Source organism: Petromyzon marinus, chromosome 22, assembly GCF_048934315.1.
Source record: "Petromyzon marinus isolate PM22_M1 ecotype Great Lakes invasive population chromosome 22, UKy_Petmar_22M1.pri1.0, whole genome shotgun sequence".
In the NCBI taxonomy this organism is placed as follows: Eukaryota; Metazoa; Chordata; class Hyperoartia; order Petromyzontiformes; family Petromyzontidae; genus Petromyzon; species Petromyzon marinus.
The window spans coordinates 21,645,692-21,662,667 of record NC_133688.1 but is presented as its reverse complement, the minus strand read 5'-3'; the positions used below and the strand labels follow the sequence as shown (position 1 = coordinate 21,662,667).

Below are 16,976 nucleotides of genomic sequence, written 5' to 3'. Positions count from 1 at the left end.
ACTGTACCATTGAAAATTAGTTTAATGTTTGGTTTGATTTAGAACATCTTTCCAATGATTGCTTAATTTGAAACCATCCTCTCGGTTGAAATTGTGTATGTGTTTGTAAATCTGAATTGCCTCGTGGACAAATCTCTGATAAAAACCCGTGGGTTTGCAGAGAACCTTGGTATCGGAGAAAACTATATCGTGATCACCCACAGCGTTGTAACAGTGATCAGCTACGGCAGAATAATTCGTTGTGCCGTGTTTCAAATCTGATTTGTGCTCGCGAATTCGGTCAGAGACATGTCGTTTCGTCTCCCCGATATAGCAGTCACCACAGGTACAACTCAATTTGTAAACCCCGGGGTACTGTAAATCAGGAACGACATCCTTCACGGATGGGATCAGGTCACGGATTTTGTGTACTGTATTGAACCGGACCAGGATCTTGTGTTTGTTTAGAATTTTGGAGATCTTTTTAGTAACGCCTGCTATATATGGTAGTGTGATGGTTTTGACCGGAGTATCAAGTGGTTGTTTCTGTATGGAGGGAGAAACAGCTTGGCAGATGGTACGGTCAGAGTATCCGTTTCTCTTGAGGGCCAGGTGTACATGTTTTAATTCACTGGTCAGGTGGTGTTGGTCCGAAATGCAATGTGCCCTGTGGTATAACGTTTTGATGAGAGAATTCTTTTGAGCTGGGTGGTGGTGGGATTCAGGTTTCAAGTAGGAATCTGTGTGGGTGGGTTTCCTGTAGACAGAATGCCCCAGTGAGCCATCAGGTCTCCTCTCAAACAGAACATCCAGCTTAAAGGACGCGAGCTGGGCTTGCTGTTTTCACTCCAACACTGTCCTCTGGACAGTCCAGTCCCTTCACCTGATGAAGGCCACTTGTGTTGTGGCCGAAACGTTGTGATTTTTTGTTATTTTATTTTTACCTACGTGACTTTACCGAATAGAACCAAAGAGTAGGGATTTAAGATGTTCAGGAGCTCGACGCCAATGTGGAGGTCTGCTGCTGGCCACGACGAGAGGGCTTCAGCAGAGAGTTCGTGTCACCTTGCACACGAAATTGACCTCTTTGGCTTGAATCCCAATATGATCATTGTTTCAACTTCCGCGCAGGGACGTGCAATCGAACCGGCGACCTCTGGCTTGCAAGTCCAGTAGTGCTGCTGCCCCGAACACCCACGGTGGCAGCAACAGTAGCAGCGTCCTGAAGTCCAAGTAAATGAGATCAATGCCCAACTGATTTATTCGCGGCAACGCGTGTCGGTACAGCGCTCGCTCCATCATGCATCAGTAGCAAAGCACTGTAACAGTTCAACCTTACTCTGACCGAATGTATGAACAAAAACCTGGTCTGACAATAAAAACACGCAAACGGATGAAAGAAATGAATAAAAGCACAAGTTAACCAATTGAAATACAGCGAAGTATCTTTAAACCCCCAGGTTTAAAATGATCGCCGTCCTGCGTATTCACAAAACGACCGCCCGAGGACGCTGAGGATCACATGGTATGGGCACAGTGCCATGCATACGTCAGATGCAGCTCCAATTTAACACGTAGGATTTCGCGACCAATATTATTCAAGATAAATGTTTTTTGGGTAAGTGTCGTTAACCCACCACAATCCTGGTAAAATCGACCGATGAAGCTGGTTGTAATTACCAGCGAAACCTCGGACTCGAATTGTAAATGTTGTGGGTTGACTCTCCAACACACCGGTGTGCTGAAGTAGTAAGGCAAACCTTACTATTTGGCTGTGTCGGGTAGTGGTGGGTGAACGACACATTTATATTTACGTGATCTAACAAAAACTGTATTATAAATATATATATGCGAGTGTGTCATGTGTTTCTTGTGTGTGTAATGAGTGTGTTTTACTCTAAAACACCCAGTATGCAGATTATCCGCACGCTGGCCGGGTGTGTGTATGTTTGTGTGTATATGTGTGTGGCAAAGACAACCCCCTACTTCCTCGTGGTGCCGGACGGGCAACGCTGTTGTGGGAAGTGCCGTGGTGGGGGGGGGGGGGGGCGCGAATTCCGATTGGCCTTTCCCCTCAGGGCGTCTGTGACCACCACAGCGGCTAAATGGGGCTCTGGACGGGTGCGAGGGGCTGGTAACCCCACCACCTTCAATAAATTACCACTAAACCACGACTGAAATGTCTAACTAATAAGGTGGTGCCGGAGGCCCCGGGGGGACAGGCGTCTATTACGTCTCCTGGCCAAACCCCATTTGGCGGAGCCAGGAGATTGAATCTTTACCCTCGGGGCTCCTCCAGAAACAACGAAAAGCCACTACGGATGGCCACGTGGAATGTTGGAACGCTCACTGCGGAGGAGAGGCTGCCACTCCTCTATTGGGAGCTGGACCTGTACCCGCCTAGATCTCTGTGGCATTCAGGAAGTCCGGTGGACTGGCTCTGGCTCCTGCCACCATGAGGGGTGGACAGTCCTCTACTCGGGGCGGGAGACTGCCAAACAAAAGGGTGTGGCTCTTTTTCTGAACAAAATAATGAAGGGGGTGTGGGAGCGTGGCGGTGAGGTGTGGGAGACTGCCAAACAAAAGGGTGTGGCTCTTTTTCTGAACAAAATAATGAAGGGGGCGTGGGAGCGTGGCGGTGAGGTGTGGGAAGCTGTAAGCCCCATGCTACTTTGGGCTTGCCTTCCCATCAACCGGAGGCGAGGAGTGGTGGTCGTGGTTACTTATGTCCCCACCGAAGACATCCGTGGAGGGATGCAGGCAAGGCCGATGAGTCAGATGCCTTCTAGGACCTCCTGGCACAGGTGCTGGCTAAAGTGGCCCATCGGGATAATCATCTTGTTGGGTTACTTCAATGCCCAAGTTGGTCATGATGTTGGCACCTGGTCTAGAGTGATTGGAAGGCATTGGCCAGATCAGCTCAATAACAACGGTATGAGGCTGCTAGATTTTTGTGCAGCCCATGGGCTTGTAATTACCAACATGCTGTTCTGGCATCGGCGCATCCACACAACATCATGGATGCATGCCGGGTCCAAGCAAGAACATCTGCTGGACTACATAGTGACGGATCAGCGGATGCGAGCCCATATCCTTGACACCAGGACCTACCGTGGAGCTGATCTGCCCTCTGACCATCGACTAGTCATCTGTTAGATGCGCCTGCCATTCTTCCACTTCGGTGGTGAGTGTACACCCAGGACCGCATTCCAACTTAAAGTGGCATGGTCTCAGCTAGCTGATGAAAGTTGCAAGCGAAAATTTTATCATCGCTTGCCACTGGAGTTGGCATCGTCCCCCACTCCTCCTGATGTCGAGGATAAATGGGCGAGGTTTAGGACTGTGACTCATGCAGCTGCAATGGCTGCTTTGGGTACGCGGTTCAGACCTCCCCAGAGACCCTGGCTGACAGAGGTGGTGTTCAGGATGGTTGAGAAAAAACGACAGGCCCACTCTAATCGTCTACAGCATCCCATGTCAGAGAATGAGGAAGCTTACCGCAGCCTTCGCTCGGAGATTCGGAGAGCCGTGAGGCGCTGCAAGGATGGGTGGTGGTCGCGGGTTACTGAGGAGATGGAGTCTGCCTTAGTGGTCCGCGATCACAAATCCCTATTTAACTCCATCAAAAAAAGTAACCTGCAGCGCCACACCTATTACCATCATTAGGGGAAAAAGCGGTGATCCAATCTCCGACCCCCAGGAACAGGTTTGCAGATTTGCTGAGCATTTCTGTGAGGTCCTGGGGGAGGGGAAATCCCTCAGCGAGGAAAACGTGGCACAAAGTGGGGATGACCCTGCTGAGGCTGCGGTGCCTCAAATATTGGAAAAAGTCACCCCCTGTGAGTGGCTGGCTGAGGTGCCAGAGTCTGAGATCAGGAAAGGCACCGGGCAGAGAAATGCTGTGGGAGGATGGCGTTTGTGCACAGACTGCCCTATATGACATCATAACAGTCTGGACCACTGGAAGGGTTCCGCAGGATTGGAAGGATGCCCTGGTGGTCCCCCTCTTTAAAAAGGGGGACCACACAGACTAACAACTACAGGGGAATATCACTCCTCAGTGTGCCGGGAAAGGTCCTTGCAAGGATTATTCAACATCGCCTTGCTAGGCTCGCTGAGGAGAGGCTTGCGGAGTCCCAATGCGGTTTCAGGAAAGGGCAGTCCTGCACAGATGCCATATATTCTGTCCGTCTGCTACAACAGAGGTATAGGGAATTCCAACAAGACCTACATCTCTACTTTATTGACCTGCTCAAGGCCTATGATACCATCAGTAGGCCTGAGCTCTGGGTTGTTCTTCGTGCTTTTGAAGTCCCTGACCCTCTGCTCACGATTATTAAGGACCTTCATGATGGTGAGTAGGCCCGGGTAAAACTACATGGCCGGGAGTCAGAGCCATTCTCTCTACACCTTGGGGTGCGACAGGGATGTCCTCTGGCTCCCACATTATTTAACATCTTTTTTGACCACGTAGTTCGTGAAGCCTTCAATAGCTGTACCGGAGGAATTTCCAGATACAATGGGAGGCTGATTGATGCCCAGGTGCGGTCAAGGGATGGCTCCCTATTGGGCAACCACCTTATGTATGCCGATGATTTGGTAATTGCTGCTCATTCAGAGGAGAAGTTGGAGACGTTGCTGCTAAAACTGGAACGTGCCACTAAGAGGTGGGGCCTTACCATCAGCCCCACCAAAACTAAGCACCTGCCTGGGTATTTTGTACCATCGGACACTCCACCCCCACAACTCCCAATTGGTGATGGGGCAGTTGTGAAGAGAATGGAGAGTTTCCCATACCTGGGCAGTGTGCTCATGAATGGCTCCGGTTTAACAGCAGAGGTCTCACTCCGAATCATTCGAGCGGCAATATCTTTTCATCGGTTGCGTAACGCTGCGTGGAAGCTACCTGGTCTATCACTCTGCACGAAGCTTCAGGTCTTCTCGGCCATGGTCATTCCCTCCCTTCTCTACGCTTGCGAAACGTGGGCACCCCTAATGGAACATCTTCGCTGGTTAGAAACTTTTCGGTTGGCCTGCCTACGATCCATCCTGGGTTTAACCAGGCTGGGTTGTGTGAGGAGCTCACAAATCCTTGAAAGATCTGGGCAAAGTCCCATCGGTGAGCTCCTCTGGCAGGCAAGGCTCCGTTGGCTGGGTCATGTAGCCCAGACACCGCATGCCTAAACAGCTTTTGTTCGGCTGGATCGAGGGGGCTAAACGGGCGCGGCACGGACTAGAAAAGAGATGGAGTGATGTGGTACAGGAGGACGTGGAGTTGAGTGGACTTGCCGATGACTGGTACCAGCGGTGTCAATATCGGCCTCTGTGGAGGAGGCTCGTGAAGGATGCTACTGGGCAGTTGGAGGCAGTCGCCCTCCAACAACAACGGAGGGCGGAGGAGCGGAGCGGTTGTTATATGTGTGTGTCTGTGTGTGTCTATGTCTGCGCGTGTGTACAGAGACACTACACACTTTACATCTACGCAAACCCGATCACGACGCTCGAAAATTAATTAACAGACACGGCCCCGGCACAAAACGATGACAACCACATCCAGAAGGGAGAGGGGGGGGGGGGCTCCTTATGGGTTTGGGGGGGAAGGCAGGGCAACCCCCCGACCCTTAACCCTCGCCCCAGACCTGATCTTATAACCTTCGTCCCTCCCCTGACTCCGTACCTCCACCCTCTTACACGGGAGAGCCTCGTTGAGTCTCAAGACTCATTTTGAGGAGGAGTGTGATGCTGCTACACTGGGAGTGTTTGGTATATTCATCATTCATAACCAGAGCGTTCGTACAGCGCCGGCTCAAACGCTTCGGTAACTCAAAGAGCATTACAGCAGCACGCACAATCTCAAACATTCAAAGGGCACCCCCATTGGCAGCCCTCCCTGTGTGGGACAAGGTGACGACAACACAAACTACTTGGTGATACTGCAGTCCATCTCGACGGCCTCTCTGGGTTATGAAGGGTCACTGCCTGAAACGTCGCCCGTATAGATTTTCCTTATAAGGCCACGGTGTTATTGGCGAACGAGTCGAGGTTTTTCTGTTAAGGGCGTTTGGCTCCACGTTGGAAGAAACCAGGGAACCCAGATAAAACCCAAAAATACAATAACACGACCACATAACGCTCTGCACAGATGGATTTAAGAATCCATCATGTACACTGCAGCAACGGACGATTGATTCTTGAACCACTAACTGTGACCCTAATCCCAACCCTGACCCCGTCTCTAACCCTAGCCCTGGGGTGGGAGCAGGAGGTGGAGGGGCAGGTAGGCAAAGTGGTTTCCTGTTCAAATGAGCATTGAGACATTGGTGCTCATCTCTCGTTTACAACCTCGAAATTCCACATTTATATGGCAGGGGTTAATATATCCAAGTGATAACCACTGTTGACTCCCCAGTGTTGACCAACTGAATAAAAAATCGAGGTAACTCCCTCCCCATGCCCCCCGCACCCCCCATCATTCGGCCACAATGTTCTTTTTGTTTAGGATCTTCATGAGCCCCTTAGACATGAAGTATGGCTTCTCCACCGAGCCATCGTTCTTCTCCAGGTCTTCCACTGCGGGAGGGACACGGACACATGAGGGGTGGGTGGGGCCTTGGCTAGAGAAGAGTGGCACCCAGAGGAGTGGGGGGTCCCCCCTAGCTCGGGGAGTTTGGAGGGACGGTGGGCCTTTAGCTGGAGGGCGGCAGATCGACGGGGCCCAATAAGGCAGTGGGCCCCATAAGGCAGTGGACCCCGTAGGGATGGTGAGCCCTTAGCCAGAGAACGGTGGACCCTATAGGGATGGTGGGCCTTTATTTAGAGGGACGGGTGAGTCCGGAGGGCCCGGAGGGGCCCAGGGGGACGGGGGGCCCCAGAGGGTGGGAGGGTTCCCTTAGTCGGAGGACTCCTGGGCGTGCGTGGCCCCCGGTTTCCCCAGCAGCTGCAGGAGGCCGGGGGACATGAGGTATGGGCGCTCCAGAGAGCCGTCGTTCCGCTCCAGGTCCTCGCCTGGGGTGGTGGGGTGATGGTGATGGGTGGGTGAAGGTTGGGTGATGGGGGTGGCGATGGAGGTTGTAATGTGGGGTATTTATGGAGGTGGTGGTGATGGGGAGGTGGTGATGGGCGCGTGTGTGCTTAACGGAAATATGAAAGTTGTCAATCACACAGGAGGACAGATGGAAATGAAGGAGAAGGAGATGGTAGAGCAGGCGGAGGATGAGGGAGAAGAGAGAAGAGAGGAGGAGAACCTCAGTGAGACCACAATCATCATCCGCAGCAGCATGAACCCCATCAGATAAACACCGTCAGCAGAAGGGTCAAAGAGGAGTGGAGATCACATGGGTACAAAACACAGGCAAATTCATCATCTTACAATGGCTATTCACTGCTGGAAGAAGGCCTCCTCACACTACCGCCAGTGCTACAACTAACCATCTCACTTCTGCCCATGATCTCCCCGAATCTCCCACTTTGATTTCCATGTCTGTGGGATCACCCAGCAATCACCGATCCGCTCGCTTGCACACTGACGGTCAGTCGCCTCCTCATCACTCTTCTTCTGCGACTACTACAATCACCGTCCCGCTACTACAACCACGATCACCGTCCTGTCAACTTCACTCTCTGATTCTGATACCAGACACTGCCCATTTCGTCTCTTCCACCATGCTCTTTTCAACCACCACCATCTCGAAGTTATTCTGGGGAGCGGTAGACCAGATGAGAATGTAAAATATGAGAATTATCCCCACACGCGAGCCCTCCCTTTAAGGGTGAGAATGCATCTGTGTGGGCATTGCTGATCAAATCAAATGATAGAGGTTTTTTTTGGGTTAGATTGCGTAAATATATAAATGCGTCGTTTATATATTTATGCGATCTAACCCAAAAAAAACCTCTATTATCGATGGTATTGGTCGCGAAAGCCTTCTGCTCCGAGGTGTTAAACAAATCAACTGAGGGCGATTCACCTGCCCCCCACATCTGTCCCTCTATATAAACGATTCTCGAGTGTTTTTTACACATCCTATCAGCCACACGCGCACCCACACAGCCGTCCTTTGGAGAGTCAATCTCATCGGCACGATTGGCTACGTACGGTGCGAAAGAAGTACAACATCGGCAGCACTGGTTCAAGCAAACTCTGGGAGGGGTTTCGTCACGCGGTGTCTCACACAGCGTCGCTTCCTTCACCAACCTACAATGACCGGAGTGAAGCATGGTCAGCAAACCCCCAGGAAAGAGATGTGGATTGAGAGAAAATGAAAGGAAGAAAAGATGGAAGCTCACACATCCGTGTGCATGCGTGTCTGAGTGTGTGCGTCCGTGTGAGCATGTGCGAGTCTGTATGCGAGCGTGCGCGCCTGAGCGAGCGCGCCATGTACTCACAGAAGCACAGGAACAGCGTGTCCACACACATGCTGTAGACACTGAAGAAGCCGTGAGCCACCATGTAGGAGCCCACCACCACCGTCTGGGTGGAAATACACACTCATGGACGTTACACGCACACACCAAGACCCCCCCCCCCTCCCCCGTCTAGCCTTAACAAGCTGTTGGGGCAAATGCTGTTAGTGAGCACTAATGCGGACCAACACGGCACACGAGAGGGTCGGTGGCCACGCACAGCCACCTGTCTGCCCAGAGAGACGCACGCCTGTGCTCCCCACTGCGCCACGTCAATAAGTTTCAGTCGTCGGGTGCACCCACTCGTTGTTGCGAGCGTCGCTCCTCCGCCCTCCGCTATTGTTGCAGGGCGACTGCCTCTAACCGCCCAGTAAGCCTCACAGTGCATCTAGCCTGGCGCTGCCCAGGACACGGATATACTGACACGCACATCCATTTCTGACGCACCCACCCAGAATCAAAAGAGGGTAGAGGCACTGGACCCCACCCCCACCGCTGGCCCCCTGACTGACGCACGTGACCCCCTGCCGCTGCCCCTCCACGTGCCCCCTCACCCTCTGCTCCTCACCAGGATGGGCACCCAGTAGTAGTTGAGCACCGGGTGAGTCGGGATGAAGGAGATGCGGCCGGAGAAGAAGAAGAACGCCAGCACGCCTGCCACACGTGGGGTGAGGGATGGGGGGGATGGTGTGTTTGGGTGTTGCATCCGGCTGTTGTGTCCAAGTGTTGTGACTGGGTGTTGGTGTTAGAGTATTGTGTCTCACCCACTGCTCCAACCACCAGCAGCTTCCCCATCATCAGAAGAAAATCCGTCACCTTGTCTAGCACCACCACTCTGCAAGACATCATCATCATCACCACCATCATCATCACCACCATCATCATTATCACCACCATCACCATTATCATCATCATCACCACCATCATCATTATCACCATTATCATCATCACCACCATCACCATTATCATCATCACCACCATCACCATTATCATCATCACCACCATCATCATCATCACCACCATCATCATTATCATCACCACCATCATCATTATCATCATCATCACCACCATCATCATTATCATCATCACCACCATAATCATTATCACCACTATCAACATCACCATTATCATCATCATCATCACCACCATCATCATTATCAACACCGTCATCACCACCATCAACATCACTATTATCATCACAAACATTATCATCATCATTCACCACCATGATTACTATCATCTTCACCACCATGATTACTATCATCTTCACCACCATGATTACTATCATCTTCACCATCATCAAGACCCCACCAAGGCCCATGAGAACCCATTGGGATCTCAGAGAGGCCCCAGTGAGACTCACGTGATCCTGTTGTGACCCCAGTGAGACTCAAAGAACCCTATTGGGACCTATAGGGCCCCATAGGAACCACAGCTGGATGAACAGCGAGACTCATGGGACCTCAGAGTAGGACCCCAGCGGGCCCCCGGTGGGAAGCTTGAGGGACCCTGGTGGGCCCCCCCCCTTACCGCACGATGTTACGCATGAGCAGGAAGAAGGCGTTCTTGGCCGAGACGCAGAAATTCTTCCCATAGATGGCGACCTGGGTCACACACGGGGTGGACACGCGGGGTGGATCATTGTGAGTGGGGGGTCACAGTGTGTGAAGGTGGACATGATGATAGTGGTGGACAGAAGTAGTGGTGGATGTGAAGAGGTGGATGGTGGAAGTGGTGGGCATGAGGAGGTGGTGTGAAGGTAGAGATGGTGGTAGTCATGTGTGGTAGACGTGGATGTAGTGGACGTGGTTGTGGTGGATGTGGTGGTCACCATGATGTAGGCATTGCGATTAAGAAACTTTATGAACTTCTCCAGACACCAGAAGCAGCACTTGAGGCAGCACATCACGAACCGGGCGCACTTGTTCTCCGACACTATTCGAGACAGGCAGAAACACGCAGAGACACAGACACGTGGAGACACGTGGAGACACGCGGTTACACAGAGGCACGCGAGGAGACACACGGAGACACGTGGAGGCACGCGGAGACACGTGCAGACATGTGGAGAGACACGGAGACACGCGGAGATACACACACAGAGACATGACGAGATACACAGAGTAAGAGTTTGAATGAGTGTGTGAGTTTGTATGCGAGTGAGTGTGTAAGTGAGTGTTGGTGAGTGCGAGTGCGTGAGTGAGCGCGTGAGTGAGCTCACCTCTGAGCTTGTGGTCGATGTACTCCAGCATGACGCGGATGAGTTGAACGATGGCGAGGATGAGCGATCCGAATGCCAGCGAACCCGTGTGGTACCTACATCACCATCACCGGCAACATCGCCACGGTCGCTGCCAACATTACCACCAGCACTACCACCACTTCCATCACCATCACACTCATGCTGTACACACAGAACTCTGCTCCCAAATGAAGCTTCCCCATTGCTATCATCCGGAACGCGGCCAAGCTGGCTCAGCTCGAGTACACGGTACTGCCACAACCACCACGCTCGTGGCACTCGCTCTCACCGGAGCGTGCGTCCGAAGGAGGAGAAGACGGGGCAGGGGGGGATGTCTCCGGGCTTGCTGGGGGCCCAGTAGTAGGAGGCAAAGGCCCCCGCCAGAGTGCAGTGGCCCAGCGCGATCACGAAGTTCATGGCCCAGAAGAACGCAAATACGTTATACACCTGGGGGTGGGGGGATCATCATCATCAGTGATAGCATGACAGGTGACACCATTATCATGATGTTCAATACATTCATAATCATGATTTTAAGCATTATCACCATCACCATGCTGTAATCATGTCACTATCATCACCCCTACCATCATCACCACTTTTTCCATCATTATCATCGTTATTTTCACCATCACTGGCATCACATCACCACCACCATTATTAAGCCACCACGTAATCACCACCACCGTCACCACCACGTCGCCATTGGCGGCGTGTCTGGCTGAGCAGCACCTGCAGATTGAAGATGTTGCGGTGGTAGAGGTCCTCTCCGCCGAAGCTGGTGAAGATACAGCTGGCGCTGGGACAAGCGGCAAAGGCGGTCGAGATGTTGAACACCTGTGCCGAGACAGAGAGACACCGGTGGGCGTGACGCGACACTCGCACGCTGCACCCGTAACGCGGCAGAGAGCGGCGTGGAGCGCCAGCGCCCTCTTGTGGTCACCCCGTCTCTCAGGCCCTGTCTCCCAGGATCCGTCTCCCAGGCCCCGTCTCCCAGGATCCGTCTCCCAGGCTCCGTCTCCCAGGCCCCGTCTCCCAGGATCCGTCTCCCAGGCCCCGTCTCCCAGGATCCGTCTCCCAGGATCCGTCTCCCAGGCCCCATCTCCCAGGATCCGTCTCCCAGGATCCGTCGAGCAGGGCCCGTACCTCTGGTGAGCAGTAGGTCCCGTTGAGGGACGCGCAGGCTTCTCCGCTGCCGTTGGGCCCCCCCGGCACCACCGCCTTGTACACGGCCACACCCGACGTGGCCAGGTAGCTGGGCGCGCGGGGTCAAGGGTCACACCGCGTGGATGCACGGCGGCAGCAGCAAGTTGGTGGTGGTGGCCGAGGAGGGGAATATGTAGAGAAGGTGGATGAGCTTGAAGAGGTGGTGAGGATGGGAGCTGGATGATGAGGTTGATGAGGTGCATGACGAGGTAGAGGATACAGAGACGTGATGGCCCAGTAGCTGATGACGACGGCAAGCAGCACGAACGTGACGATGGGGAAGAGCAACGACGACATCATGTGGCCAATCGCCCTGCGGGAGACACGGGGGTGTGGAGGGGGGGCGCGCAGACATTGGGGATAAATATCTGAACCAGTCCTGGGCCTCCCCTAGGTCGACTCAGCCTTAAACGAGCGGCTAGTGCGGCGTGTAAACATTGCAACGAGACAATTTGCGGCCGGGCGTGGTGCCGGCCACCCACCCACTTGTGTGCGGTGCCGGCCTTCACAGGTGCTACTCGCAAACGCCATTTGCGCGTGCGAGTCTGTCAAGGCTACACCGGGGACCTTCGTCTTTGTTAGCGAGTCCTACTTGCTGCTCTCCTTGATGAGGGCTATGGCGATGAGGATCCTCTTCCTGAGGAACACCACCAGGAGCAGGATCACCACCTCCAGGATGCACAGCAGGATCACTGTGGGACACGGGGGGGTGTACAGATGAGGTGTACACCAGTGCGCCGTGTGTACAGGTGTCTGGTGTGTACACAGTTCAGCATAAACGTAGTTGAGTACACAGATGCGTGTGCAGGTGGGTGCAGGTGAGGTGGGTGCAGGTGAGTGCGCTGCAGGTGAGTGCGGTGCTCACTGATGGCGAGCCAGGTGTCGCGCACTTGCAAGTAGACCCGCAGGTCGGTCTGGAAGCCCAGGTCTGTGATCTTGTTATCCGCCCCAGGTCTCCCCTTCAGGTTCACACTGTACTCCCAGTAGCAGTGGTAGATGCCTGGTGGAAGGAGGGGGACACGAGGGGGTGGTTATGGGGGGGGACACGGGGGGCATATGGAGGGTACATGGGGAAGACACTGGGAGGACATGGGGGGGGGGGGGACACGGGGAAGATGCGGGGGGACACGATGGGTACCGTATCCGATGATGGCGACGAGGGCGAGGAGCATGACCCAGATGATGACTCCGGCCAAGAAGCGAAGCAGCACGAGGAAGAGCAGACTGAGCAGCAGCGCGATGCCCAGACCACTACACAGACACAAAGATCCCCCAGGGAGCCTTAACAGACTGCTGCGGAAAGTGCAATTAGCGAGCACCTACAAAGGCCGGCATGGCACACGATGGGGTGGTGTGGACAAAGCCTGTCTCGCCTGAGTGCCGATGTTTACACACCGCACCAGGTGCTCGTGTGAGACTGAGATGACCTAGGGGGAGGCTCAGAACAGAGTCAGATAATCGTCACCGATGTTGGCCTTGAGCGACAACCGGTGCACCACCGCTCACTCTTGCACAAGACAAAGATCTTCCTATAGCCTTGAACAGACTATTGGGGCAAGTGCTGTGAGCTAGCATCTATGAAGTACTCATTTGAGCCTGGTCGACCTAGGGGAGGCCCAGGACCGGTTCAGATAATCGTCACTGGTGTTAGCTGTGAGCGGGAATCGAACCTGGGTCGCCAGCTTCATAGCCCAGCACGCTAACCACTACAGTACCACTCCCCATTACACACCCGCATGGACACGCACACACGGCAATGTATACACATCAACGTGTACACAATAATCCATACACACAAAAACATATAAACCGTGATGTACACAGAAATGAGTGCCTGCCTACAGAGCCCCAATGTTCACACCCCTACACGCGCCCACTCATGGTTGACTGCTCATTGCACCGGGTTACCATGGAAAGCCTCACTGAGTCTCAAGACTGCTTTTCAGGAGGGTTCTGTCAAGATATTGCTGCTGTGTGCAATACGAATTGAGTAATTTGAAGTGAATTTTTTAGCACTGGGATGTGGTTTGGCCAATACCAGTTCCACTGTGTGTGGGTTCAGCTATGGTAGGAAGTCGGACACCCCGGAGGAAACCCACGCAGAACAGGGGGGGTGAGAATTCAAACTCCACACAGAAAGGCGCCCTAGTCGGGAGTCGAACCCATGACTTCTTGCTATGAGGCACGAGTGTCATCACCCTGCCACCAAATGGGTAAGAGAGTGGAGTGAGAGGGTGGGTGAGTCGGTGGGTGGCTGAGTCGGTGGGGGTGGGTGAATGGGTGGCTGAGTTGGTGGGTGGCTAAGTGGGTGATTGGGGAGGTAGGTGAGTGGGTATGTGAGTGAGTGAGTAGGTGAGTCGGTGAATAGGTGAGTGTGTGAGTGAGTGGGTAGGTGAGTGTGTGAGTGGGTAGGTGAGTGTGTGAGTGAGTGGGTAGGTGAGGAGGAGGGCTCCGTGGACTCACATGAGGATCCAGTACCAGGATCGCGCAAAATCCTCAAATACTTTCATGCCCACCTGACGCGCGTCCATGAACTTAGAGATCCCCCTGAGGGGGGGCAGGGTGGGGGGCACGAGAGAGTGAGGCAGCATCACACCCCAGTCCCCGAGTCCACTCACTCACTGCTCTCACACACACACACACACCCTGCACACACAGACCCTACACATAGAACCCCCTACACACACACACACACACCCTGCACACAACACACCCTGCACACACCCTGCACACACCCTACAACACAGACCCAACACACACACCCCCTACACACACACTCACAACCTACACACACACAAACACCCATTGTAGGGATACCTGACCGCCTCCCCCCAAAAAGAAAACCACACATTCAACTTGTGGGGGCCAGGACCGGTTCAGATAATCGTCGCCTGTGTTGGCCGTGAGCGGGAATATAATTTGGATCGCCGGGTTCGTAGCGCAGAACGCTCACCATGACCCTGCTGTCCCCCACCTCTCACGCAGACACGCGTACCCCCCCCCCCGCGCCCCCATAGGCCCCCCGCGCCTCCCGTGCCCCCCGCGCCACGTACTTGGCCCCCCTCTGGATGTCGGTGGCGTTGAGCAGCTGGCCGTTGCCGTAGTTGATGGAGCGGTTGCCGGCGACGCTCACCTCGCTGCGGTCTGTCACGAGGCGCGGGAAGCAGCGGCCCTGGACTACCGCGGGCAGCAGCAGCAGCACACGTGGTGCGCGAGGGGCGGTGAGCAGGGAGTGGTGAGCAGGGGGCGGTGAGTGGGGAGTGGTGAGCAGGGGGCGGTGAGTGGAGAGCGGGGGGGGGGTGATGGGGGGGACGAGTGTCGCTGCTTTCTTAGGTGGTGATGGTTATTTATGAGTGTAGATGAGTGGTGTTCACGAGTGTTGGTGAGTGTCGTGAGTGTTGGTGAGTGTTGTGAACTCACAGGGCTGGCTCGGGAAGATGATGGACGGGCACTGCCTTTTGGCCAGGATGTCAGCGGGGCTCAGTGCCTACGACCACAACCACAGCCACAACTACAACCACAACTACAGCCAGTCACAACTACAGCCACAACTACAGCCAGTCACAACCACAACTACAGCCACAACTACAGCCAGTCACAACCACAGCCACAACTACAAATACAACCACAGCCATAGTTACAGCTACAACCACAGCGACAACCACAACTACAACCACAGCCACAACCATAACGACAGCTACAACCACAGCTACAACCACAACTACAGCCATAGCCACAACCACAGCGACAACCACAACTACAACCACAGCTACAGCTACAACCACAGCTGCAAGCAGAGCCACAGCTACAGCCACAAGCACAACCAGTAGCTGAGTTAGATAGCCACAATTGCGATAAAATAACAAGAACACCTCCGATGAGCACGGTTGTCTGCGTGCAGTGTGAAAGAAGTTCAACATAGACAGACAGATACGACCACAGCTTCAGTGAGACAACGTGAGCACGCCCCCCCCCCCCGCGCCCTGGTCCCCTACCTGCCCCCCGGTGAAGCCCGGCACACAGAAGTCGGCGTAGCTGCTCATGCCGCCGGGGGTGGCGACAGCGGCGAGGAGGCTGTCAAACTTCTCTGGGCAGCGCTTCACACAGATCTGGGAGCGGGGGGGGGGGGGTTGAGACGTTAAAGATGTAAAACATCACCAGCGCTTCCGTGTGAGCGAGTGACAGGCGTTGGCTAACAGCAATTGCCCCAACAATCTGTTAAGGCTATATGGGGGATTTTTGTCTCGTTTTTGTCTTGTGAGTGTGTGGGCACCTGTGTGGTGAGGCACTGCAGGTTGAGCAGAGTGGCGGGGTTGGCGCATTTAAGTATGTCGAAGTAAAACAGGTACGGCTTCTCCCTGCGACGCACATGCGCGCAAACACACACGCACGACGCACGCACAACACGCACACACGCGCACAACACGCACACAACATTCCGTTGACACACCGTGTACAGATGGAGCACGCAGGGTCACGTCGACCTTGTAAGAACCACTCGCGAGTGTCGCGTTGGGCCATTCTTTGGTTTTCTGCACATCGCTCGACGATGCTTGACGCAGTTTCAAACGAAGTTCGTCGTATATCTACTTGATAAATGCAGCGTGGTAAAAGCTCGGGACAGATTAATTTGTTTGGCTATCGAGTGATGGAGGGTCACGACCACACAACATTGGCCAAATCATGACGTGACCTAGCCCACGCATCAACCATGAACCAATGGTGTCCACGCTGCGACGAGGCGCTCAGAGCAGGGCGTGGCCACCCCCCCCCCCGTCCCCTGTCCCCTCTAACCAGAGCCCCTCCCAAACAAATTTGGGGGCCGACCTGGCCTCGGCATAAGAACGTGTGGAGTGCCCTCCTTCGTACGTACGCGTTGGGGGAGCCCGGCTGTCCGCAGAAGTGGCCGTAGCTGTCGACGGGATGTATCACCTGCCGCGGGTCTCCATGCACCCATGCTGCAGAGACAAAGATCCCCCGTGGAGCAGTGAATAGACAACTGTTGGGGCCGGCATGGCACACGAGGGGGTGGGTGGCAGCACCACGCCTGGCCGCATTTGTCTCCCCAGTGCTGATATGTATGCACTGCACTGGGTACTCATTTAAGGCTGAGACGGCCCTGGGGGCATGGACCACTATGCCATTG

At 54.2% G+C, this 16,976-nt stretch overlaps 1 protein-coding gene across 3 annotated transcripts in view; it reads right to left on the bottom strand.

Annotated features, from left to right (window-relative positions):
• Window positions 1-1,217: 1,217 nt before the first annotated feature.
• The window catches only part of SLC44A2 (solute carrier family 44 member 2 (CTL2 blood group)), a 28,970-nt gene continuing 13,211 nt past the window's right edge, over window positions 1,218-16,976 (bottom strand). For 2 of the 3 annotated variants that reach the window (XM_032958544.2, XM_032958545.2), the window contains exons 4-23: window positions 16,704-16,788; window positions 16,104-16,188; window positions 15,826-15,939; window positions 15,251-15,317; window positions 14,884-15,007; window positions 14,294-14,377; window positions 12,969-13,081; window positions 12,696-12,830; window positions 12,423-12,522; window positions 12,051-12,143; window positions 11,771-11,879; window positions 11,357-11,461; window positions 10,914-11,071; window positions 10,604-10,698; window positions 10,214-10,317; window positions 9,913-9,986; window positions 9,147-9,217; window positions 8,951-9,036; window positions 8,365-8,449; window positions 1,218-6,984 (exon numbers count right to left, since the gene is read on the bottom strand). In XM_032958544.2, the coding sequence (XP_032814435.1) occupies window positions 6,869-6,984; window positions 8,365-8,449; window positions 8,951-9,036; window positions 9,147-9,217; window positions 9,913-9,986; window positions 10,214-10,317; window positions 10,604-10,698; window positions 10,914-11,071; window positions 11,357-11,461; window positions 11,771-11,879; window positions 12,051-12,143; window positions 12,423-12,522; window positions 12,696-12,830; window positions 12,969-13,081; window positions 14,294-14,377; window positions 14,884-15,007; window positions 15,251-15,317; window positions 15,826-15,939; window positions 16,104-16,188; window positions 16,704-16,788 (2,003 nt within the window). In that variant the 3' untranslated portion in view covers window positions 1,218-6,868. The remainder of the gene's footprint in view (window positions 6,985-8,364; window positions 8,450-8,950; window positions 9,037-9,146; window positions 9,218-9,912; window positions 9,987-10,213; window positions 10,318-10,603; window positions 10,699-10,913; window positions 11,072-11,356; window positions 11,462-11,770; window positions 11,880-12,050; window positions 12,144-12,422; window positions 12,523-12,695; window positions 12,831-12,968; window positions 13,082-14,293; window positions 14,378-14,883; window positions 15,008-15,250; window positions 15,318-15,825; window positions 15,940-16,103; window positions 16,189-16,703; window positions 16,789-16,976) is intronic. The other variant, XM_032958546.2, reaches the window with a different exon arrangement.